This window comes from Triticum aestivum, chromosome 2D (assembly GCF_018294505.1).
Source record: "Triticum aestivum cultivar Chinese Spring chromosome 2D, IWGSC CS RefSeq v2.1, whole genome shotgun sequence".
Classification (NCBI taxonomy): Eukaryota; Viridiplantae; Streptophyta; class Magnoliopsida; order Poales; family Poaceae; genus Triticum; species Triticum aestivum.
Window position 1 is genome coordinate 583,626,500 of NC_057799.1, and position 27,069 is coordinate 583,653,568.

The window sequence follows — 27,069 nt, forward strand, 5'->3', positions numbered from 1 at the left end:
GAAGCCTAGAAGGCCAGCCCACTCATTTGGGCTTCATAACTGTATTGATTGGAAGTCGGAAGTAGAACATGCGCTGATGTGCGGCATGTGCTGGTGAATTGTGTAGAGGTGAACAGAGAGGAGGTTGCCTTGAATCCGATGGCTACCTATAATGCATGCCTTGATCTATGGCTAGAATTAATTAGGGTGACGTGGCTTAAGAAGAAGTAAGAGAATTCCTTATAATGGGAGCTCCTATTTATATATAGTACTCCCTCCATTCCCTTATATAAGACCACTATCAAAAATACATTTTGCATCAATACAAGGCCACCAACAGTAATCGAGGCAAAAATTAATGATATTTCCTCGTACTAGCAACTTTTTAATACTTACATGCATATAGTCATAATGACACTTAACCACTTCTTTCCCATTCATTCGTTGCATGCTTGTGGTGTATTAATGATCCCGATTAACGAAAAGAAAAGTTGACTTCCAAACGAGTCATTAAATTTTATCTTGGTACATGTAATATGAGTTTGGCCTTGTATAAGGGAATGGAGGGAGTAGATAAATTGGCAGCGACGGTCCCCTAAAAAAGACAATGGTCATAACCATTAATAAATAATAATAATAATTTCAGATATCCTTATTTAGTACTCGGGCTCACGTAGCTGGCGCCTCCTCTCCCAAGTTTAGGTTTTCTCCGCCTCCCCCCGACGCCGCCGCCGGTCCGCCTCGTCTCTGGTGGCTTTAGGGCCATGGAAGCGCGGTGGATCCCGGCCCTCGTCGATTTATATGGTATTTTAAGTTTTGTTAGGGTTTGTGCCCTGCTTAGGAAGGCAAGATAGCGGCGGCTCCTGAAGATGGAATAAGGTTCTCCCCATCTAGCCCCCGTTCTGGTGGTGCGTATAGCATCGTTAGTGAGCATATGGAGATGTGTCTCCGACGGATCTATCTTTGGTGGATCTGCTCGAATTTGTTCGTCATTCGTCTACGTTTGCGTGTCTTTAGATTGGATCCTTCCGGTCTATACTACTCTTTATCGGCGACGGTAGTTATGGTGCGCTGGTCCTGCGGGCCTTAGCACAACGACTTTCCGACTGTCTAGTACAATAAATTTTGCTAGATTCCGATGAGGGAGGGACGATGACGGCATCGCGCTTTTCTTGTAGTCGTCGCTAGATAGTTTATGAATCTGGATGTAATTTTTATTATTTCTGATGTTCGTTGTACTGCCGCGATTGATTTTGTTTTTTGAAACGAAGCTACACGCACGGAGGACGGAGCGTCTTTGGCTTTTTGGGTGCATCAGCTTGGTTCCTAGCATAGGTTCTTAACTGATGCCATGTACTTCCTTCCGGCCCCCTCCCCTCTGTTTTCTACTTCCTTTAGGCAACTTTATGGCCTCTGCACCACAGTGCGTAACATAAGTTTCTTATAAGTGAACTTTGATCACCGGGCTGTGGCCTGTTTTGAAATGCATAAGTAGAGTGAGATATACTTTTTATTTCAAAAGAAAAAAAACATAATTAAACATGAATAAATCGAAAGTTTTCTCAAAAAAAATCAGATATCCTTGAATCTCCCAACATCACTCAAGCAACATTAAAATCTTCTCGCCTCATGCACTCAAATCTTCTCGTATAGATCCTGCAAAAAAAGTCTTCTTGTATAGCCGTATCCCGGTTTTTTTCTTTTTTAAACACGGGAAGGGGACTAGAAAGTCCCCGAAGCTGCTTCACATAACAAAAGTGACAGTACACCATAAAGAGGACCCTGGGAGAACTGCAGTTAGAGACACGTCCTCTCTATTTGCAAACAGGACCCTAAGGTAAAAATAAAACGGTTTTGCTATTTTTCATCCGGCTGAATTCAATTGGGCTTTCATCCGGTTTTTTAGCCATGCGATCTATGTGCCGTGATTCGTGTTTTTTTTTGTCCCGCTGTTGCCATTTTTTCTTACGGTTTTGCTATTTTTCATCCGGCTGAATTCAATTGGCTTTCATCCGTTTTTTTAGCCGTGCGATCTATGTGCCGTGATTCGTGTTTTTTTTCCCCACTGTTGCCATTTTTTCTTATCGGGCCCTTTCCTGGAGACCCGATACGCTTCCTTTGCTATCGCCCGCAATCGCCCGCATAGTTGGGTTGGCCCGTTCCCCTCCTCCTCGTTTCCCCTTCTCATTTCACAGACGCAACTAGAACAGAGCGAGGGAGAGACAGTCATGGCGATTTGGAGCTCTCCTCGACGCCCGATTCAGTACAGTGGTGGCCCGGCGTCTGGCTGCCCCGCCCCCTCCGTCTGCCGCGCTTATTTCCCACCGGGTCTGCAGCATCCCCCCCCCCCCCCCCCCCCCCCCCACACACACACCACCACCACCACCGCGCCTCCTATTTTTTCCTGCCGGCGCTTCCGTTCCTCTGATTCGGTATTCTCGTCGATTTGTGCCATTCCCAGATCTGTTTGTTAGCTGCGTGTAGAGTTTTCTCGGCCAGATCTTGTTGTTTGTGGTAGTTGCATGTGTTACCCGCAGATATTTTTTGTAGATGTATGTGGTTTGTGTTGTTCCTTGAGTAGATCACTGATATTCATGTTAAAATTAGACTAGAAGTACACTTATCCCTTCGGCGTCTGCTAGTTTGGTAGGTTGTTGTTCGTCTGGTCTGTGTTTTGATGTAGATGGCTGGGATTGGTGGGTTAAGTTTCGTGATGTGTAATTGGTGTACTCAATTTATTCAGTTTAGTAGCAATGATTTTGGACTGTAATTTTTAGTGGTTTTGGTTAGTGATTTGGACTGTAACTGTGAATGAATTGGACAGTGATGTGTCCTGAATTTTTCCAGTTAAGTAACATTGATTTGGACTTCAATTTTCAGTGTTTTGGGTAGTGATTTGGACTGTAACTTGTGAATTGGACAGTGATGTGATTTAATTTTTTCAGTTAAGTAACAATGATTTGGACTGTAATTTATAGTGTTTTGGTTAGTGATTTGGACTGTAACTTTGAGTTAATTGGACAGTGATGTGGACTGAATATTTCAGATAAGTAACGGTGATTTGGCCTGTAGTTTCAGTCTTTTATTAGTCTACCTTACACTGCAATTTTTGAGTGTTTTGTTCCATTGGCTTGTAACTTCAGGAATGTGTAAGTTACAGTGGTCTACTCTGAATTTTCCACTTTTTCCAGCACACTACATTAAACTTAATATCAGTGTACTTATAGTCTAATTTTAATGTGAATTTAACCTTGTAACTTACTATATGTTATAAAATTTCCATTGATCTACTGTTTAGGAGTGAATTTTCCATCTAAATTCCGTCTGCCATGTGAGAGTCAGATTAGGGTTTTTCTGTACAATTTTTTTATTTGTTTGTGTTTAGGTTGGGTGAGCGCAGATGGTCATTTTGATCTGTTTTGATTGTTCTAGGTGTGTGAGTTGGGCAGGTTTTGTGCTCTTGTACTTCTGAATGTGTCATGTCTGGCCATTTTGGGATCTGAACATCACAATTTTGGGACTAAGTGTGATGTCTGTCCTAACTTGGGCATTTATGTTGCTACTGGAACTGCAAATCACAATTAACAAGGAGATTAGGACTGTGATATTGCACTGAATGTCCTCATTATCTGGTGCCCCTGTAACTAACGGCATATCCGTTATGTGATCTGAAATCTTTTTGATTGTAGTCTGGTAATTCTTAGTGGATTTCGTAGTGTAATTACTTTATCTTTTTAGTGTAATTACTATAGTGTAACTACAGTGATTGCATCTAATCTTTTTGAATGTAATCTAGTAATCCTAGTGGATTCACACTGTAATTCTCAACGGATTTTCACTCTAATCCCCAATGGATTTACACTGTAATTCTCACTGGATTTTACAGTGTAATTCCTAGTAGATTCTATAGTGTAATTCCTAGGGGGTTTACAGTGTAATTCTTAGTGAATTTACACTGTAATTCTTAGTGGATTTGGTATGTAATTCCCATTTTTAGCATGTAAGTGTTCATGCTTTTCCCCTTTTTTAGCTACATGCGCTAGTTCGGCGTTGGATTTTGCATCCTTCAGTTGTAGCTTGATGTAAGATCGCTCTGCCCTGTATGTTTGCTTTGATTTTCTCAAGTTTGGATATGTCATTTTAGGAACTAGAGATTCAGTTGCTTTGTGTTTTCATTGTCCCCGTTGGTGCGGATAGTACATTGTCCTGAGCATGTCGTAGTGTCATGATTTTCTCCACCATTTCTTAGTTTCTTGTAATGTTTATTTTTATTGTGGCTTGTATATGAATTCACAGTGGATTCGTTGGTGTAATTTTAGCTGTATTTTAGTGTAATTTAGAGCAAATTAGTTTTTACCAGTTATGTATGTATTCTTGCTTGATGCTAATGTTAGTTTCTGTTTGTTTTTTTCCAGCGTGTTTTGGATAGTTTTTTATTTGTTAGGCTCTTTAGTTAATCTTCTGTAATACAATTCTAATTGAAGTAGGTTTAAATGTTACAGCTATATTTTACTGTGATTTTTATTATATGCCCCTGCGCCCACTTCAAATGTAATTATATCATTTTTGTGCCTGCAAGCAACACAATATAATTGCTTTATTTTGTGTACCTACAGTTGCTAGGTTCGAGTTTTATTGTATGCTTTGTATGCTTACCGTTTTTCTCTTCCCCGCTGGTGTTAGGAGGTGTTTCTGCATATTTGAATTCATTGTTCTGGTCAGTACTATGCCATTCCATGTAGTTTGTCATGTCAGGCTCAGGCTCCACGTATTGTTGCTGCACAAAGTAAATCAATGTTATATCATTAGTCGATGAATAGTGTCGGTAGATTTTCTCTATTTTAGTTTTCTATGTATTTTTGCAATGCAGCTACGCTTTGTACATCATTTGTGCCTGAAGTAGCTCAGTAAAAGAGTATGATCCACTTTGTTATTTGTCAGGAAACTAGTTAGAGAAAGCATGTTTTTGATAATGTTTTTTGTTTTCAGAATTGTTTTCTGCTACTAGTGTGACGCCCGGATAATAAAGCTACAGTAACCCTCTACTAATGATGCCACGTCACCTCGGTTATTGTTGTTAATCTCATGTTAGTTCGAGACCGATTCTAATTCAAATCCAAAATCAAGCAAACAATAAAAGTTTTCAAATATTAAAATTAAATTGTTCGGAGTGAACCAAATATTGCATAGATAATTATGGTGGAGAAACCACACCTTTATAAAATGTTTAAATAATATGAGATGAATAAAACAGCAGCAAAATAATTATTTAAAAAACCTTTTGTAATTAATAAAATGTCAAACTAATTTATTGAGGACTGGACTTTTGAGTATGGACTAATTTGAAATAGTAATTTATAAACAAAGTATATATTTTACTAAAACTAAAATAATAGGAGCAAAACTATAACAGAAAAGGAAAATAAATAAAAGGGTAAAAGATTAAAAAGAAAAAAGAAAAAGCAAAGAGAGAGAGAGAGAGCAACCCCCCTCCCTGGACCGAACCCACCTGGGCCGGCCCACCTAACCCACCCGAGCCAGACCAGTGCCCCCTTCGCAGCGGTCTCTCCCCCCCCCCCCCGCCCTGTTCCTCGGTCTCAGACCGCAACAGGGGCGTCGCCGCCGAACCATCTCGCCAGCCACGCTGCTACAGGCGCCGCGGGGAGGATAAGGACGCCAGCGACGGCCCCCCCTGCCTCCTCCGAGAGATCTTTTCCCCCCTTCCCCACGAGCTGCTGCTTGCCCTCTCCGCCTCTCCCATTCCCCACCGCATCCGAGCGCTGCCGTGGCCTTGCCGGCGTAACACACGCGGTCCCCGACACCGCCTCGCCTCTCCTCCGCGCCAAGAAGGATCGCCTCGACCTCCTCTTCCTCCCCGACGAATCACCCGAGCAGGAGCGCCTCTGCATCATCCCCTACGTTGCCGTCTTCCTCCTCTTCTCCGACGAGCTTCGCCGTCGATTCCGCCGCACCGAGCCCTCCTTGAGCATGCTTGAGCACATCTGCAGGAGCACTGTGAGCCTGCGCTTCTTTCCCCTCTCTCTCCTGAGCTTTCCGACGCCCGTAGCCCCGTTCCTGTAGCTCGCCCGAAGAACCTCGCCGCCGACGAGCTCGCGCCGTGGCCATGGTCGCCTTCACATGCGGCCGAGCGCCGCATCGTGCTCCTGGGGTTCCTAGTGGCCCAACGCGCGCGTCTGCTGCTCTCGCCGTGCCCCGTAGCCCCTTGTTCGCCGCTCACCGAAAACCCACCACCACCTGCCTCGCCGCCGGCGACGTTCCCGGCCGTCCCCAGCCACGCCACCACCTCCATTCGACGCGGTGTGGACTGGCCGTTCGAATGGGCCAAACCACAGCCCCGGGGATGCCCTGTGGGCGAAACCCGAAGCTCACCCGCGCCTCGCCGCTGCATTGGAGCTCGCCGGAGCCCCTCTCCGGTGCCCTGCCGACGTGGCCGGCCGGGCCCCACCCCTGGCTCACTGCCAGTGGGCCCCACGGCCCCCAGTTGACTGGGTTGACCCAGTCAACTGCTGACTGGGCAGCCCAGTGCCACTGACATGCAGGCCCCGCCGCTTAATTAAACTAATTAAAATGTTTTATAATTAAAAATAATTAGTTAAGCTAAAACAGTCACTGACATGTGGGGCCCAGCTGCTAATTAGCCATGTTTAATTAAAATAACCCACTGTCAGTCCACTGTCGATGACAGGTGGGACCCACTGGTCAGTTTGACCTGGTCAGCGAGTCTGTTGACTGCTGACGTCATATTCCTTTTCTGTTAATATAAATAATTCCAGAATATTGTTAAATCTTTCAAAAATCATATAAAATAATCCGTAGCTCGGATGAAAATGTTTTCTATATGAAAGTTGCTCAGAAAAATCCAACGAATCCGAATACGCGGTCCGTTCATTTGTCACATGCCTCTAGCATGCTGAACATGGAACTTTCCCCCTCTGGTCATCTGTCTGACACAGGTCCGGAACCGGGAACCCCTTCCCGGTTGAATTCCCCCTTCACCTATATCGTGTAGCCATACGTTAGGTCACACCTGGCACATCATATTGCCACGTTATGCTTTGTGAAGCTATGTTTGCTTTATATTTACTGTTTCTTCCCCCTCTTCTCTCCGATAGACCCCGAGACCGATGTTGCCCCTATGATCGACTACGTCGACGACGACCCCCTCCTTGCCAGAGCAACCAGGCAAGCCCCCCCCCCTTGATCACCAGATATAGCCTATTCTCTATACTGCTTGCATTAGAGTAGTGTAGCATGTTACTGCTTTCCGTTAATCCTATCCTGATGCATAGCCTGTCATTGTTGCTACAGTTGTTACCCTTACCTGCTATCCTACTGCTTAGTATAGGATGCTAGTGTTCCATCAGTGGCTCTACACTCTTGTCCGTCTGCCATGCTATACTACCGGGCCGTGATCACTTCAGGAGGTGATCACGGGTATATACTATATACATTATATACATGACACATGTGGTGACTAAAGTCGGGTCGGCTCGTTGAGTACCTGCAAGTGATTCTGATGAGGGGGCTGAAAGGACAGGTGGCTCCACCCCGGTAGAGGTGGGCCTGGGTTCCTGACGGCCCCCGACTGTTACTTTGTGGCAGAGCGACAGGGCAGGTTGAGACCACCTAGGAGAGAGGTGGGCCTGGCCCTGGTCGGCGTTCGCAGATACTTAACACGCTTAACGAGATCTTGGTATTTGATCTCAGTCTGGCCATTTGGTCTATACGCACTAACCATCTACGCGGGAGTAGTAATGGGTATCCCGGCGTCGTGGTATCAGCCGAAGCCTTCGTGACGTCAGCGACTGAGTGGCGCGCGCCGTGTTGGACCGCTTTGACGTAACCGCCGTGATCGTGTGGGTTGCTAGGTCTGCTCGCGGCCGCGTTCGCAACGTGCAGGTGTGCATAGGGCGATGGGCCCAGACCCCTGTGCGCTTAGGATTAGGCCGGCGTGCTGACCGCTCTGTTGTGCTTAGGTAGGGCTGCGACGCGTTGATCTTACGAGGCCGGGCATGACCCAGAAAAGTGTGTCCGGCCAAATGGGATCGAGCGTGTTGGGTTATGTGGTGCACCCCTGCAGGGAAGTTTATCTATTCGAATAGCCGTGTCCCTCGGTAAAAGGACGACCCGGAGTTGTACCTTGACCTTATGACAACTAGAACCGGATACTGAATAAAATACACCCATCCAAGTGCCAGATACAACCCGGTGATCGCTCTCTAACAGGGCGACGAGGAGGGGATCGCCAGGTAGGATTATGCTATGCGATGCTACTTGGTGAACTTACCATCTACTCTCTTCTACATGCTGCAAGATGGAGGCTGCCAGAAGCGTAGTCTTCGACAGGATTAGCTATCCCCCTCTTATTCTAGCATTCTGCAGTTCAGTCCACCGATATGGTCCTTTACACATATACCCATGCATATGTAGTGTAGCTCCTTGCTTGCGAGTACTTTGGATGAGTACTCACGGTTTCTTTTTCCCCTCTTTTCCCTTGTCTATACCTGATTGGCGCAACCAGATACTGGAGTACAGGAGCTAGAGATCCCGAGGATGATTCTACATGGAGTTCGGCTTCGAGGAGTAGTTAGGAGGTCCCAGGCAGGAGGCCTTGCCTTTTCGATCGTCGCTACTTTTGTGCTAGCCTTCTTAAGGCAAACTTGTTTAACTTATGTCTGTACTCAGATATTGTTGCTTCCGCTGACTCGTCTATGATCGAGCACTTGTATTCGAGCCCTCGAGGCCCCTAGCTTGTATTATGATGCTTGTATGACTTATTTATGTTTTAGAGTTGTGTTGTGATATCTTCCCGTGAGTCCCTGATCTTGATCGTACACATTTGCGTGCATGATTAGTGTACGGTCAAATCGGGGGCGTCACAAGTTGGTATCAGAGCCGACTGCCTGTAGGAACCCTCTCTCCACACTCCTTGGCCGAAGTCGAGTCTAGTCAGTGAAAACTGTTTTACTAACATGGCTGTGTGGCTTACGGGCCCACGTCGCCATTGGGTGGTATTAGGATCTTTTACTCCTTGCCTATACTCTGGGACTCTGATCTCTCTTCTATTCGGGTTAAGTGAATTTTACTAAATCTAACATTAGGATCTCGTTATCACTTTCACCCGGAGAGCCCCTTATTACTGATGATCGTCTGCTGCACGTGAAGACCCTGAAGATACTCTCTGCTGATAACCCGAGGACTTGTGTTCATCGCTTTTGCAATTCCCTTTCATCGATAAACTCCTATAGATAACCATGTATACTCGCCATTCATACAATGTTTCCCAGTTGATCTTGTTATTACAAGATACCCCGAAATTCTCTCTGTTGTTTCGAGAATCCTTTGAGCTTACTGCCTTGCTGTTCTTTGTCACCTGAATACCCCTACGGATAATTCTCGCACTTACCGAGTATCCGGTCATCCCCAGTTGGTTCAAGTATTCCACAATAGTCTTCAAAATACTATTCGATCTTTCAAAAATCCTCAGGAGCCTGTTGCTCTTGAAATTCTTGTTTGCTTGCATTATGGTTAATCCCATAAGTCTCGTAATCTTATTGGCATCTCTTGTCATTATCATTTTGAGTCCGTTGATTCAATTTGTTGCGAATGCTCGCAATCCTCAATCATATCCTAGAATTCATTCTTCCGGCTCAGACGTCATTTTAAACGTGAGCTGGATCTCGACCTATCAAATTGCCATCGATTGTACCCCTAAGCCTACTCAACTTATCCATCCTTGATCAGAGCGTTGCTTCTGACCCCCTGATTTGGAAATCATAATTCTTTTGCATTTGAACTTTGAGTTACTCAGTTGTTTCTATAATCAGATCTCCTTGCGTTCTTCTTCCTCTGGTTGAGTACCGATGCTCACATCAGATCCCTTGTGGACCATCGGTTCCTTTGTTGGATTTTATCCGACAGTGTCCTCCATATTAAATAAGCCGGTGAGCTTTTCCTCGGCTACATAATGCCTTTAGTAAATTGTATCCTCTGCTTTGTCAACCATGCTCTACTTTTGAGCTTGTGTTATTTACTCCTGAAGTTTGTAGTATATCTTTCTACGATGCCCCGATGGGTTGAACCTATGCCTTCCGTAATCTGTGCGAACCCGAAAGATTTCACGGGACATACTTATCTGGTATTGCACCAGGTAAAACTTTCGACAACTAATGTCATTATCGAAATAAGAGAGGCGAATGGAAGGTTATGCATTGAAGAAGTGGGAGTCGACCTGGAACCTTTGTGTTCATGCCCATGGACACGATGTAGATCCTATCATGGAAGCTTCTCTTATAATAATTACCCCCTTGTAATAAGTTCATCTGGTATCCGTGGACGTGGTTCCGACCATGTTTCTCCTTGATTCCGTTTCTCGTGCAAGTTTGAGCACTTGTCTTCTGCAGAGCAATACCCTAGTCCAACCTCTACCTTGATCTGTCGTCAAGTATTACCCCCTGGTATCTCGAGATTATCATGGAACTGCATAACTTCTTATGAGTTCTTCATCAAGTGCTACATTCTCACTGATTCCAATTTTCCACGGGCTCTGAGTTATTAGTCACTCGAGAACACCGATAAGTGAATCGATTCCGCACTTCGATTCAATAACTCTAAGTAATTCTTGTTGCTTACGAGTTTAATAAACCTTCAAGTCATTCCTAGCCTTATCGGCTATATCATTATCGTGCTAAATTATAACTGTGCTACATGGTCCTTCTTCCCGAAGCACAATTTTTGACGATGAGCTAAGCTTACATCGATCTTCCTCATCATATTAGTTCGCCTTGAACAACAAGCTTGATTTCAAGTTTGTGTCGTACCCCTGGTTCCATTAACTTTTCGCTTCATCATTCCCTTGACTTGATGTCATCACCGATCGATTACCTCTTCATAAATTCTCGCTACAAATGTGTCGTGAACATCATCAACATTCTGAGCTCTTCCAAGATATCTATCGAATTCTGGATGAGAAATACCATCCTTGCCCTCGATGATTTGTTTTATCATCGACCATTTTATTGCCTTCCATTCAACACAAACTTGTTCGTGTTTTGTGTTGTATCTTGATTTCCTTGCTATCTAACTTATGATATGTTCTACCTTGGAGTATTACCATCCTTCAATCACAGGTACGGAGTAGTTTTTAAGAACAAGTAGAAAGTGTCTAAAACTAGCAGATCAAAGTCTCTTAACAGTGTTTGGTCTTTCAGTTTCCAAAGTCTGTGAAAATAGCCATATTTTCTCTCAACTGGAGCAATCCTCCCCCTTGCATGTTTTTAACTAGTTTTCCCAAAATGGAATTGCTAGCTTCCTGAGCATGTTTTGATCCCTGTTGTGTGTTTATTTCTGCAAATTCAAAAATCTATGATCTGGGCATCTAGTTTTCAGTTTTCCTGTGATCATAGACTACTAGTTCATGCGACCATATCCTAGTTCTTCCTAGGGTTTCTCTTGGTTCATGCTTTTGCGTGATTTGTTCCTATTTTCGATCTGTGTAGATTTTGGCTTAACTTAGCCTATGTTGATGATCCACTACAGGTCTGTTCTTTCTTCCAGATTTGTTCCGGCAAGAGAGAGACGACAGGAGGTGATGAATGCACAGGAGGGGTGGTGTTTACCTGTGTTTTTTTTTTTTTGCTTCTCCAGCCATGTTTGTGTTCTAGATCATGGATGAATCGCTCTCTCTGGTGGCGCTTCTCCAGGGATAAATTTGGTACTTTCTCAGTGGAGTTGTAATGTAATTCTTTTGTGTGTTTTTAGTGGAATTACAGTGTATTTTTAGTGGAATTACCGTGCATTTTCAGTGGTTTTTACATTGTAATTGTTAGTGGAATTACAGTGGAATTTACACTGTAAATCTTAGTGGGTTTACAGTGTATTTTTAGTTGATTTTTGCTCTGTATTTGCAAGTGGCATTTTTAGTGGAATTACAGTGTATTTTTAGTGGAATTACTGTGCATTTGCAGTGGTTTTTACACTGTAATTATTAGTGGAATTTACACTGTAAATCTTAGTGGGTTTACTTTGTATTTTTAGTGGATTTTTGCTCTGTATGTGCAAGTGGCATTTTTAGTGGAATCGCAATGGATTTTTAGTGGATTACTGTGCATTTTCCGTGGTTTTTACACTATAATTATTAGTGGTATTTTAGCCCTTTGTATAGTTGATTCACAGCATCAGCAACTGTAATTTCTCAGTATTTTAGTGCTCAGAGTGTTATTCGGCGCTGTGTGGTTAGATGTCATCAGTTTTGATCCTTTTCATCCTCCTGTAGTTAGCTTAGTCCACCTTTTGTTAGCTTTTAGCTGCTTTCTGTACGGGTTTGGGGCGTGGACCCGTTTATAGTTTGGTGGGCAGAAAGAATAGGGGAATAGAGGAGACGAGACATGTGACACTTGTCATCCATTAGTTGACTGAAAAATATGAATGAAAGCGAATTAAATTTCATCCGGATGTAGAATAGACAGTCCCAAATAAAAAAGCAATCCAACGGTGTATCCCGTCAAGCTGTGTATCCAACTCCACCCTCACGCCGTGTGCCATGGTTTCCTACAACAAGCACCTGCCGAGCACAAGCAACTCGGCGGGAACGCCGCCACGCTCGCTCCGCAGAGTGCGGCCTCCCCTGTGTCCGCTATCGTGGCCGTGCCGCCGCCAGGCGCCAACGCATCAGCGAGGACGTCGCGTTCGAGTCAGGAACGTGATCGCTACGCGTGCGCTAGCGCTTTGCTGGGCTTCTCTTGGATCGCAAGGTTCGGTTTTATGGGATTTTACGCTTTAGTTCGTATTAGGAAAGAGTGATGTATGTCGAGGCATTTTATCTTTTACGTATAGGAAAGAGTAGGAAAGAGGGTCGAGGAATTTTAGGCTTTACGTTCCAGGAAAGAGGGTTAGAACTTTACGTTCCAACTTTCGAGGTGGTTTTGGTCGAGGAATTTTAGGATGGCAGTTTGGGCTACAGAGCCTCCAACCTGATCAGGTGCACAATCCTTCCATCGGAAGAGGTTTCACTCTCATTTCAACTCTCTATCACAAACCTACAGCTCCCAATGAATGGCTCCCAGCAGCTCTGCCTCAAAGGAAGGAATGCTCCATCAATATCCTTCTGTCCAATTCCAAGCTATTCTTATTGCGAGATTACTCTGCACACGACAATGTGCAAGATGATCTGCAGACGACCTTGTGATCAATGGCTGCAGACCACGTGAACTGAGGTGATCGATGGCTGCTATATCTTAGTCATCCAGAAATCTTGCACAGCCCATCGTTTGTGTATCAGTTCTCTATTCTTATTGACTCTATTCACTTGCCACTCCCCTTAAGCTGCCAATTTTGTTCGAATTCTAATTCTAATTTATAGATTTTCTTATTTGGGGTTTATACAATTCATAAACGGACCATAGACGTAGTCAAAGCACACACAAATAGTTCTTTAAAGTTGAGATAATTAAGGTTTACAATTCATAGAGTGACCATAAGACATAGTGCATATTTGACTACTTACAAGCAATCAAAACAAAGCTGAAAAAGCTCACATGAATAGTTGGATAAGGTTGAGATAATTAAGGTTTACAATTCATACACTGACCATAGGACATGGTGCATATTTGACTACTTGCAAGCAATCATAAGTAAGAAAGCTAACAAAGCACACATGAATAGTTGGATAAGGCTGAGATAATTAAGGTTTACAATTCACACACTGACCATAGGACGTGGTGCATATCTGACTACTTGCAAGTAATCAAAACAAAGCTGAAAAAGCTCACATGAATAGTTGGATAAGGTTGAGATAATTAAGGTTTACAATTCATACACTGACCATAGGACATGGTGCATATCTGACTACTTGCAAGTAATCAAAACCAAAGCTGACAAAGCTCATACGAATATATAGTTGGATGAAGCGGAGACAATAAGTCTGACTAGCCCTAGCCCTAGCCCTCTGCAATAAATTCATCATTAAGCGCCGGGTCCTCAGCAATAAATTCCTCATTAAGCTTCAGGCCCAAAGCAATAAATTCCTCATTAAACCTAGCACCATATACTCCAGTAAGAAGTCCTTGCAGAAAATGCCTGAGATCATCATCAAGAAGAGGCCGCTGTCACACCGAAAAAAAAGCAAGTTAAGCATACAACCACCCAAAAGAATACTACTACGTATAACAATTTGTGATTGGTAAATTTACCCTATTAATATCATACTGGTGATAATGAGCTATGACTACTTTGGCAAAGTGCAAGGCTCCAAAAACTGTTTGAGCAAACCCCACCCCCCGGGTAACTTCAATTTGATGGTCCAGAATCGCTGTAAGAGACGGGTCTCCAACATTGCGTTGCCACCCCTGTAAGAAGATATGTTTCTCCAACCAATCTATTTGGTCATCGGTAAAAAAAATTCCTTTTTCATATAATCTTTTATACTTGCTCTCCCTAACGTGGGGGACTGTGACTAGGAATGGATGATCGAGGACATCTTGTTTCCTGCCATATTAATAACAGTAGGGTTAACTTTCTGCCATATTAATAACAATAGAGTTAACTAAAGATGATGGAGATGATGGTTAATGTTAGAAGAGTTGGCTAGTGCATACCTTATGTTTATATTTGGGTTAATGAGGAATGCATTGAAGTGCGCTAGTTCAATATCATCTGGCCAATGTTGCAAAATATTGGTCTGTATCAGTAGTTGCAAACCCTGCCTAGGTGTCATCACATCATCAGGAGTCCTTCCACGAACTCGGAATGGCATAATTTGGATCATATTCTCATTAATAGCGTAAGTTCCAATATCTTCCACATTATCTACTGTCCACTGTTTGTCCCAAATCAAAAAGACTACTAATATATGGGGCAAATACAAGTGTACGAGGCAATGTAAAGTGACATGGAGATAAAAGGATTGATAAGCAAATGTAATCTCTAGAGAATAAAGAGGGGAGAAGGATGGCCATACCTAATACTATTTCTTAACTGATCACGAACGAACATACTGTTATCTGGATTTGCTATCCAGGAGAGCACACTTTGTTGAGAGCGAGCAAAGGCAATGATTGTTTTTCCAATTAGGGTATTATAGGCCACGCCGTAGGTCTTAACAATCCCTACATCAATGGATGGATTTAGCCCCAATGGGTTTAGCTGACCAAAAGGCACTTCATTCAGAACCCAGAAGGTGGCAGCTCGTTTCTGCAGTTCCTCTTAGTCAAATCCTTGTTCTATATCCGCAGCAAACTTTATTGCCTTGCTTGAATAATAGATATAACCATCTTTAAATCCAAGTTCTGCAGTTTGTGGACAGCTAAATTCGTAGGGCTGAATAAGAGTGCCACACCTCCTAGCATTAGTACGAAAGTTTCTGGCTTCTCTGCATCTCTCAAAGATGGTTTTCTCGTTCCTCTACAATTAGACGAGGTGGGGATGGTTATGAGGTTGAAACAAGAAGGAAAAGGAAGAATTGGATGGAAAGAAAGGTATGCTCTGTTTATACTTACATGGGGTGGTGGTTCTTGCACTTCCATTGGATCTGGATTCATGCTGAGAAATGAACAAAACCAAACAAACAAAAATGAGAAACCAAAAAGAAACAAAAACAAGGAACGGGGGAGGAGGAAGAAACATACCTCGGCTCTCTTTTCTCCTCTTCGTCTTCTCCCAGAGCGAGCCAAGGAGCAGCAGCAGAGCAGCGCGAGCCAAGGAGGGCGGCGGCGAGATCTAGGGTTTCGGCTGTGGGAATAGGGAGAAGGTGACTGTTTATATGGCGGAGCGAGCGGCCACCATAACCTTAACAATTTCGGTGTGGGCTACTTAGTCTGCATGGGCCACATTGCCTAGGCCTGCGCGATTATTTCTGCCTTTTTGCATTTTTTACCTGGGCCTGGATAATAAATGATGCACAAGCTGGATTTCAAAAGAAGTACTAAAAAAAGTGCGGCGTGACACAAAAATAAAGAAAGAAAGAGAATGTATTTATATTATAAGACTATAAAATTATTTTAACCATTGATCTCGATTATAATGATTGAGATGTAAAGTCTAAAAGTTAAATAAAATATCTGTGAGGTGCAAATATTGTCATGTATTAACTTGGTAGTCAGAAAAAAAAGGTGACGTAACTAAGCCTAAATAATAGCCAATCGGACATTAGGTTTAGATGTTTAGTGGGACCCACTAGTCAGGTTTGACCATTCAGCAATCAACTGTAGACTACTGACTCAGCGTCACTGGGCCCTTCTGTCAGCCTCTTAATGCACTTTATTGGGTACACTTCTGTGTACTCGTAGCAATTTAACCATTTAATTACGAATTAATAATAATTTTAGAAAATATTTAAAACTCTGAATAATCATATAAAATAATCCGTAACTCGGATGTAAATAATTTATATATGAAAAATGATCAGAAAAATAAGACAAATACAAATACGCCATTCACATACCTGCTACATGCCTTCAACACAGCAAACATGGAACCTTTCCCTCCGGATCATCTGACTGATAAATGCCGGGAGCCGGGAAAATATTCTCGGATATTTTTCCGCTCTGTCTATGTCAACAAAATAAAAGAAAATAAGATTCCCATGTGATATGTGGTCTAGTTGTTAGCAAAATTTACAAACATGAATTTTCGACTTTTTTGCAAAATCTCTCGAGAATTTGTAAAATAGGCATAACTTTTGCATACGAACTCCGATGAAAAAGTTTTTTATATAAAAAATCATCTACTCGAAAAGTTATATCTGAATTCAACGGGGGAACCCCGTTGATTATTTTTAGAATCCTCAAAAACCTAACGAAAAAAGTTACGGGGCTTTCAAGATCAGGAGAGGCAAAAAAATTAAAAAAAATCAAACTCAGTAATGACGCACCTGCCCATGGTGCGCCATTACTATCTTCCCGCCTTCAAAATTCAAACTATATAAAAAATAAAATAAAAATAGTAATGACGCGCCTGCCCAAGGTGCGCTATTACTATCTTCCCACCTTCAAAATTCAAAATAAATAAATAAAAGTTAGTAATGGCGCACCTGCCCACGGTGCGCCATTACTATGCCATATATATGGCTGGGCGGGGTCCTCTCCTCCTTACCTCTTTATTTTTCTTCTCCACTCCACCTCTCCTCCACTCCATCTCCTCCTCTCCTCCACTCCATCTCCCCCTCTCCTCCACCATACTCCCCTCCTCCTCTCCGGCAACCTCCTCCTTCTCCTCTCCGGCGACCTCCTCCTCCCTCCTCTCCACCCCTCCCCTCACGGTTTCTCCTCCCTCCTCTTCGGTGAGCTCCTCCTCCCTCCTCTCCGGTGATCTCGTCCTCCCTCCTCTCCGGTGATCTCGTCCTCCCTCCTCTCCGGTGACCTCCTCCTCCTCCTCTCCAACGATGTAGGCGAGCTCCTCTCCGGTGACCTCCTCCTCCTCCCTCCTCTCCTCCTCACGGTCTCTCCTCGGCCCTCCTCTCCGGCAAAAGAACATACAAGATCCAAAAATGAGAACAGAATTTGAAAAAATATCGTGCAAAAAATGAGCAAAAAAACGAGCAAAAAAAGGGCAAAAAAATCGCGATCCAGATCCAAATTCAAAATTCAAAAATAGCAATGGCGCACGATGGGGGTTAGACGGTGCGCCACTACTATTTTCCCACCTTCAAAATTCAGAAAAAAATCAATTTTTTTTAAAAGTTACCAGTGGCGCACCTGTAGCAATAGTAATGGCGCACCTATAGTGCGCCATTAATGGCAAAAATAGGTGCGCCACTAACAGGCCTTTTCCTAGTAGTGCGGGACCGACGCCGACGCCACTGAGTACAACTATGCTGCAGACTTCAGCCACTTGCCGCAGAGCTTCCACGCAAGCAAAACCCCCTTGATCATTCATATATCGCCCATTCTTTCTCTCCCATGCTTGCATTAGATTTTGCTACTGTATTCCTCACTCACCACTCCCGATGATGACTCTATCGTGCAACACCTCAAATGTGAACCCTTCGAGGGTGATTCCTCCAAGGTCACCTTGACAATTACATCGAGTAGGAATCCATCGAGGGTGATTCCGCAGATTCCCCCTTGATGTTATGGACACACGGATACCTTGACCTTCACCTCAGTCCTTTGTTGAAGTCGGGTCGACCCAAGGGGTACCCGCGAGAGTTACTAAAGTCGCGTTGACCATGAGGGTACCCGCGAGATAATGACGCGGCACGACCGGGCAGGCAGGCCGCCCTAGAGAGGGATGGGCCTGACCCTTGTCGTAAGTCCGCGAGACAGGGCGATAGGAGCACTGATCGTCATCGCGAGCTCCCAACACACGAACGGGTTTGGATATATGATTTGAGTAGGCCTCTGCCTTTTCGCACTAACCACCACACGGAAATAAGTATGGGCACTCGACGTCATACGATTCTCCCGAAAGCTCTTCGGACAGTTCAGAGATGTGGGCTGATTGTTGGGGTGGACGGTAACCGCCTACGCTTGTATAAGGAGGTGGGTTTGGTCCCTGACCAGTCGTGCAACGCTAGGATGATTGGCCCATGACCCCTTCGCACTTAAGATGTAGACCGGCGTGCTGACCTCTCTGTTGAGTCTAGGTAGGACTACGGCGTGTCGATCAGCCAAGGCTGGGCATGACCGGGAAGTGTGTTCGGCCGGAGTTAATCGAGCGTGTTGGGTAAGTTGGTGCACCCTTGTAGGGAAGTAATCTATTCGAATAGTCGTGTCCACGGTAACGGATGCTCGGAGTTGTATCCCGATCTACTACAACTAGAACTAGATACTTGTGATACTAAACTGATATGGTAGCTCCGGGGTCATTTTCTCGCAGGGAGTCAAGGAAGGATCTCTAGGCATTGCTAATATATACTTGTTACTATATTTTAAGTTACTCTACTCTCTTATGTTGTTGTAAGATGCTAGTCTTTGATAGGCTAGGCCTTACCCCTCTACTCTGGCATTCTGCAATATAATCCACAGATACAACACCTTCCCATTGACACTGATGCATATTTAGCTTAGATCTGATGTAAGTCTTGCGGGTACTATGGATGAGTACTCACAGTTGCCTTGGCACCTTCTTCCCCTTTACCCGAATGTTGCGATCAGATGACGGAGCCTAGGAGCCAGCTGATCCCGCTGATGACTACTACTACCACCCTGATGGAGCCTACTACTACGTGGAGACTGATGGCCGGGAGTAGTTAGGAGGCCCCAGGCAGGAGGCATGTGCCTTTTCAATCGAGATGTTGTTGTTTTGCTAGCCTTCTTAAGGCAAACTTGTCTATTTATGTCTGCACTCAGATATTGTTGTTTTCGCTGACTCATGTATTTGGGTCCTCGTTGAGGGAGTCCTGGACTAGGGGGTTCTCGGGTACCGGCCTATCTCTTATGGGCCGGACAGGTGGGCAGCTCTTCGACTACCACAAGGCCGAGCTATAAGGCGACTTCCTGTCCGGATAGGAAACCGTCGAAACCTTGTTGTGTACTCCAAGTCAAGATAGAAGATTCGGCATGTTTATTCCCTCCTTGTAACCGACTATGTGTAATGATAACCCACAAGTATAGGGGATCGCAATAGTTTTCGAGGGTAGAGTATTCAACCCAAATTTATAGATTCAACACAAGGGGAGCCAAAGAATATTTGAAGGTATTAGCAGCTGAGTTGTCAATTCAACCACACCTGGAGATTAATTATCTGCCGCAAAGTGATCAGTAGCAAAGTAGTTTGATAGTTTTGATAGTAGTGACAGCAGCAACGGTAACAGTGACAGTGGTAGCAGTAACTTGTAGCAAGTGTAACAATGATGATAGCAATAGTAACGCAGCAAGAACAATATAAGATAAATGCGTAGGCATTGGATCGGTGACTTGTTGGATGATATTCATCATGTGACAGTTATAACCTAGGGCGATACAGCACTAGCTCCAGTTCATCGATATAATGTAGGCATGTATTCCGTAAATAGTCATACGTGCTTTATTAAAAGAACTTGCATGACATCTTTTGTCCTACCCTCCCGTGGTAGCGGGGTCCATATTGGAAACTAAGGGATATTAAGGCCTCCTTTTAATAGAGAACCGGAACAAAGCATTAACACATAGTGAATACATGAACTCCTCAAACTACGGTCATCACTGGGAGTCACTACAAAAAAATACACTTCTGTGATGATACGTGTTTGTCACAGTAGGTCACGTTTTCTGTCATGCATGTACATCCATGAAAAATTTATGACAGAATCAAGATAGCCATACCTGTGCTATCGTAGAAGTGTTCCATGACATTACCAAAATTATCATCACGGAAGTGTCCACTTCCATGACGATAAATCGCGCGTCACATAAGTGCTTTCGTCAAGGGTGACCGACACGTGGCATCCACCGTAACGGAACGCCGTTAAGCTATCGGGTCCGGTTTTGGATCCGATAACCCGTTAACAGCCTCGACCAATGGGGATTTTCCACGTAAATCATCATTGGCTGGAGGGAACACGTGTCGGCTCGCCGTTGGGACAGATGGCATCCACTCATTGGACCCAAAGCGCCTATGATACGTCAACACGTGGCACGGCCCAACAGAGGCCCATTCCTGTGAAAAGGCTGGCCCATTTGACTTGGTCAAAAGGTGGCAGGCCGGCCCACGACAAGTCTGTTAACGGCATGTTCGCATATAGCCCATTTACAGCCTGCTAACCCAGGGCCCGTTTACGGCCTATCCGAATTAGGCCCAGTAGCGTCATCTGGGCCATCCAATATAATTCCAGCCCGTTTTAACTTCCGGCCCATGTATGGCCCATGACGTCTTTCGGCCCATATGAGGCCCTTAGTAACCCTCGGCCCATTAACGACCCGTGGTAAAACTGGCCCATAATGAACAGTGTATCACTTCATACCCATTAACGGCCCATTATTCCGTTGGGCCGTTTCCAGCCCATGTTACCTTTCGGCCTTCTCAGGGCCCATTTATTCTTGGGCTCATTTCCAGCATTCGTTTACTTTCGGCCCGTTACTGTCATTTTCTGCTTGTGGGCCAAATTCAGCCCATGGTTACAGTGGGCCCGTTTGTGGCCCGTTAATACGTTGGGCCGTTTTCATAGCGTCAGCAAATACGGCCGATTAACGATGGCCCGTTATGGTCGGCCCATGAACGGACGATTTCAACTCTAGCCCATTTACGACCATAATGTGGTCTGTTATTGGCCCATGTTTGGCCAACCGATCATACGGCCCGTAGAAGGCCCATTTGATGATACGGCCCGTAGAAAGCCCATCGTGTTTACGGCCTGTATAAGGCCCATTGTTTCTACGCCCCATAGAAGGCCCATTGTTTCTAGGGCCCTTAGAAGGCCCATTGTTTCTACGACCCGTAGGAGGCCCATGTTAACTACAGTAAATATGTAGCCCATGGTTAATGTGGCCTAGTTTTTTAAAAAATAGGCTATTGCGGCCACTAGCAAACCGCGGAAAAAGAACTGCACTGACAGAAAGAAAACAAATAAACAAGACAATAAGGAAATAAATAAGCAAGCAACTTACGCTAGGCTATCACGGCTATTACACATATTACATCCATTGGGCATCAAAGTTCGCCACAAGTGCAAATATAGGGAACAAAGCAGCATATAAACGCCGCAGCAAAACAAGTCCAGAACTGAAACCACTTCAGAAGAGCTCAAGAAACAATATCCTAGGTACCCATAATGCTGGCAAGATGCTTAGCAAGCTTATTAACTTTCTCTTGTTTGGCGCTTAAATCCTCCAGCACTTGCTGTTGCACCAGAAAGTATGCATCTGAATTATGCAGGGACTTCCTCAGTCCTTCGGCTTCCTGTCGCATAACATCTGATTGATGTATTTCAACTTGAAGTTGAGACTCAAGAAACCGAACTGATTCAGGCAGCGAGTTCGAAGAGCTGGTGTCAGCAGTAGTAGCCAGTAACTCGAACACTACATCAAGACAGGACTTTCGGGTTGTCTCAGTGTCTTCAATATAGTTTTTATCAGCTTTCTTGGAGAACAACAGGGATGTCTCACTATCTTGAACCTTATCTACATTACTTCCTTTACCATTGCATAATGGGGTACTCTTCTCCAATATTTTATCCGCGTTCTAAAAGAGAAACAAACAAACACATCACAGGTTTACAATGTAGTATATGAAACTCATTTTGGTAAACCAGTTCATTAGTAAGGTGGACAAGATAACAACATGAAACAAACATATATCTATGTAGTATGGTCACTGTATGGTCTATATCATTCTGGTTTATGTTGCCAAATCAAGATAGATATAGTTCGAATCATATCTATTTAAGACAAAGCAGCATAGACAGAATATAAGTGTGGGAAACTACACAGCAATAACAACACTTGTAATGTGCATGGCATGAGAACATAACTGTTTTCAATTGAAACTGAAATCAACATAGAGCAAGTTACAACAGCAAACACGTTAAAGAAACAGGTTTAAAACATACTTGTTGCGCCATTGGAGTTTCAATTGCATCCTTCAAATTTGAAATTAGTTGGTATGAGTAAATACAGTGATGCAAGAGCAAAGTAGTATGAACCATAGCTACGGAACCTGACCTGAGAACAATTCTTCTTCTGCTTTAAGCGTTGACTTCGGGTTCGGAGTGGTGGTCCTCGTGCTTTGGGCACTGCAGTTGCCTTACTAACTGCTCATGTTTGGGTGCTCTGTGGTGGAGACGGTGTTGTGTCAACGGGAACTGGGTTACTATCTGCTGGGGTTGGGGTCAGAAGGGGTGTAGCTGGTTCTCTGTCCAACTGGGTAGGGGTACAATCTGCGTGAGTCTGGGTTATGTGTGGTGGGGCTGGTTCTTGGGCAAGTACAACCGTGGTTCTATCTCCATCGTCAGGTAGCACGATCTTTTCTGAAGACCGTGTTTTTCTCCCACAGATACTTCCATCACCCCCTCCAATTGAAATGGCTGATAAACAAGAAAAGTAATTGAATGTACAGACATTGTAAGATAGACAGGTGCAATGGATAGTAGGGAAGAAAACAGGGCATAAAATAATTCACATTTATGTTGTCTAACCAAACAGAATAGCAGGACATAATTTCACATATATGATGGCTAATTAAACAGGATAGCATGACAAATTTCACATGTATGATGCCTAACTAAACAGGATAGAATGACATACTTCAAAATATGATGACTATGTAAACAAGATGACATGATATAACTATACGATGTGTCTATTAAAGTGGTTGACATGCCAAAAATCACAAACATGCCGTCGATGGAAACATGATGGCATGATATAATTCACGGATAGAACGACATAATTCAAAATATGATGACTATATGAGATGATATAACTATATTATGTCTTTAGAAAATGGGTTGGCATGCCATAATTCAGATACATGTTGTCTATGTAAACATCATGGCATGATATAATTCAAATAGATGATTTATATACTAAGGAAGTGAGCAGAGGGCAATCGCATATATGATGTGTCAACTAAGGAGATGGCATTCAATATCGTGTATATGATGTAAAAACTAAGCATTGCAATACAACATATGCATGATATGAGTAATATAACCCTGCCAAGTTTGAGCATACACCTCAGGGGGATAGTAGGACTGGTCATCTGCCTTTGAATCCTCCTCTGAAGAGCTATCTGTAACCAGCAAGATATCTGCTTCACCAGGTAGCATTGTCTGGTCTGAAGACCTTGTTTTCACTCCAGATTTCTCCATCACCAATTCAAATGGCCGATGCACAGGAAGAGCAGTTGAATATACAAACACTGTCGACAAAAGCAATGAGAAATACAAAAAAAGGACGACATGATATAATTCACATATATGACGCTTGGCTAAACAACATGGCATTGCATAATTCACATATATAATGCCTTGCAACAAGATAGCATTGCATAATTCACATATATAATGTCTTGCAACAAGATGGCATTGCATAATTCACAAATATGGTAATTAGACACTAAACAGGTGGCATTCACACAAAGCATGTATAAACTAAGCAAATGACATAGCAATGCAAGATACCATACGCACGATATGAGCATCATAACCCTGCCAAGTTAGAGCATGCACCTCGGGGGGGGGGGGAAATAGGACTGGTCATCTGTCTCTGAATCCTCCTCTGAGGAGCTATCTATAACCAGCAAGACATGCGCTTCGTCAGATAGCATTGTCTGCTCTGAAGACCTTGTTTCCACTCCAGATTTTTTCATGACCGTGCCGAATGGCTGATGCACAGGAAGAGTAATTGAATGTACTAAAATTGTTGAAAAATTTAACACGTAATAAAAAATGATGTCATGATATAATTCACATATAAGATGACTGGCTAACCAGGGTGGCATTGCAAAATTCACATATATGATGCCTGGCTAAACAAGATGGCATTGCATGATTCACATATACGATAAAGAAACTAAACAGATGGCATTGACACAAAGCATGTCTAAACTAAGCAGATGACATCTTTAATGTATACAGTAAGCAATGCAAGGCACCATATGCATGATATTACCAACATCAGCATGCCAAGTTAGAGCGAAGACCTCATGGGGTAAATGGGAGTGGTCTTCTGCTTCTGAATCCCCCTCAGAACAGTTATCTTCCTCTTGATTATGATCCGAAATGCGTGGAGGGGGGCTGCCTTTGCGCCCACCATGGAGCGACGTCTGCATGAAATTTTATTGCCACGCAAGGCTCGTCTCTTTTGCTCTACATGTTCAGTTCCATTGTGTACAATAACTGACATGCATAGGAATAAAACATAGTGAAATTATGTAAGGAGTGCGTGCACAAATCCAGAGTGATGGTAGCAAACTGTGGATAGACCCAAAACAAATGATAGCAGGCAAATAATAACTTTAGTTAAAAAATACAAATAATGGCTCCTTTAATGTTTGTTTGCACCCAACATGAAACTCATAGATGACACCCGAGATTAACCAGATAGTAGACAGATAGTACTGATTGCTGCCCCAATATGTACCCCACAACCATTTAAAAACTCAAGTTTCAGCATAAGTTTGGACTTGAGTCGGAGTCTAATAGGTGAACACGATGATAAAGTAGCATGTCATTATATTAAGCGATGCATAACGTAAGCAGACACGGAAGAGTGCGACCTCTCTTGCGGACCCGTGTAGTCCTCAAGGTCATCTGCTCAGTTGATGATGGTAATGCAGTTGTCGTGGCTGCTGGCGGCGGGGAAGAAGATCTGAGGCGGCAAAAGACAGTCTGGAGAGCGGATCCCTGCTGTGGTGAACCCTTCCGTCGTTGGAGCAGCTGAGCTGGGGTGGAACACAACACCGCAGGAGTAGGACAAACCACACAAGGTTTTCTTTGACACATATCTGTAACAGAAGTAATTGTGTAAGGGCTTGTTTGAATTTGAGGATTCTAACAATGCAGGGATAGGAAATAGACAGGAATAGGATAGGAATGCATGTGCAAAACAGAGAATTTAAAAACACATGATTTCTGCCAATCTGGGTGTTTGGTTCACAAGAATTGGAAGATCACAGGATGCAAAGAAGCATGGTGAGATTAAGTCAAACCACAAGAAAATGTACGGTTATAATGCTATTATGCTACTATCTCTTAGTCTTGTGCTTCATGAATAGGAATTCGAAAAGGAGGACAAGTGGAAATTAAAATTCCTACGGTTTTTCTTTCAAGGAGACACTAAAGGAACACATCCTATAGTTTTCCTTTGCTTCATTCCTTTGCACCAAATTCATGAAAAGTAGTACCATATGAAACTTTCCAATTCCTATGTTTTTCATTCACTTTTCGTTTCAAGCACTGGCGATTCCAGTAGGCAGGCTTGAGCAAGGAAAAGCCTACACTAAAAAATGTTTTTGTGCTACTTCTATTACTTTGGACCCAGGACACTGCCCTACTAGCTCAACTCCCAGGGCCATCGACAAATGCACATCTCAAACGCGCAGAGATAAATAATGATGGCGTTCAAGAGAGTCCATCACGGATAGCTAAGTTGCCTGGTGCCTCACTGCTTGTCATATAGTAGCATAAAATAATCGTATTTCCCGTTACTACGTGTGCTCAGTGGACAATATATATAACATGTAGAGTAAAAAAGATATGCAACAAGTGTACAACCTCTTTGGCGAAGCCATGTCGATCTCAGCGTGATTGGGTTGGCCGGTGAGGATGCTCCGGCTGACTTGGCTGTCGAAGGAGGGGAAGAAGATCTTAGGCGTCTGGAGATGGAGCCCGAGGTACTGCTCCGCTGTGATGGAGGGTTTCGTCGTTGGAGCAGCTCCGGTGAGTTGTACGACGCCGAGGCTGAAGCAGGACAAGAGAGACAACGTTAACCTGAGTGGAATTCTAATAGCATCTCCAATAGATGACATAAAATACATAACCACAAAGTGCTAGATGTATACATCAGTCGCTCATCTCTGAACTTAACTGTCGAAACTGAATTTAACTATCGAAACTGAATTTAACTGTCGAAACTGAACTTAACTGTCGAAACTGAATTTTGCTGTCGAAACTGAATTTTACTGTCAAAACTGAACGCACTAGAGGTGAGGCTACACGTTAGTCAACTGACTTTTTAATCTTTGGTCAGTTGATTTTGCAGCCGTTGGATACGAAATCAAGGGCCTGCAGTTCATCTTCAACCTCCACCCCCTGAGCCGCCAGCCACCACCGGCCAAACAGCCGCCCCCACCGCCCGCGCCGGCGGTGCGCCGCCCCGCCCGCCCCGAAAACACTCCCCACCGCTGGTCCGCCGCCGCCCCGGCCATCCCTGTAGGCCCCCCGTGCCGAGCGTTTTCTCCGGCGATCCCCACGCCACCGCCGGCGACCACCGCCCCCACCCCGAACCCTAAGATAGACAGTTGGGTACCTCTCCGGCGAGCCCCCCTCCCTGCTGCGGCTGGTTCTTCCTTAACTCCGGAGAGCCCCCACCCCCTGAAAATCGACTGACCCAAAAGTCGATTCAGTTGACTGAAGTGTAGCTCAATCGGAGCAGCATCGCAAGCAAGAGCAAGAGCGAGAGCAGCAGCGCGAGCAAGAGCAAGAGCAGACCAGGC

The 27,069-nt window shown here is 43.9% G+C and overlaps 1 protein-coding gene and 1 long non-coding RNA gene across 6 annotated transcripts; one reads left to right on the forward strand and one right to left on the reverse strand.

Annotated features, from left to right (window-relative positions):
* The first annotated feature begins 2,097 nt into the window (after positions 1–2,097).
* Positions 2,098–11,949, forward strand: LOC123054705 (uncharacterized). The gene is made up of 2 exons (XR_006426303.1): positions 2,098–2,307; positions 11,539–11,949. It is a non-coding gene; the product is annotated as an uncharacterized lncRNA (long non-coding RNA).
* Positions 11,950–13,741: 1,792 nt separating this feature from the next.
* Positions 13,742–15,762, reverse strand: LOC123054706 (uncharacterized). Of its 5 annotated transcripts, none has more exons than XR_006426306.1 (6): positions 15,624–15,762; positions 15,495–15,537; positions 14,957–15,399; positions 14,595–14,652; positions 14,190–14,484; positions 13,742–14,102 (listed from the first exon to the last, which is right to left on the reverse strand). XR_006426306.1 is itself a non-coding variant. In XM_044478536.1 (6 exons), exons 3-6 carry the CDS (start codon positions 14,989–14,991, stop codon positions 13,938–13,940), a joined length of 603 nt encoding a protein of 200 aa, XP_044334471.1. In that variant the 5' UTR covers positions 14,992–15,399; positions 15,495–15,537; positions 15,624–15,762; the 3' UTR covers positions 13,742–13,937. The 5 variants fall into 5 exon arrangements, 2 of the variants coding, with proteins under 2 accessions (XP_044334471.1, XP_044334473.1); XR_006426305.1 differs by having other exon boundaries at positions 14,595–14,698; XR_006426304.1 differs by having other exon boundaries at positions 14,595–14,815.
* Between the last annotated feature and the right edge of the window lie 11,307 nt (positions 15,763–27,069).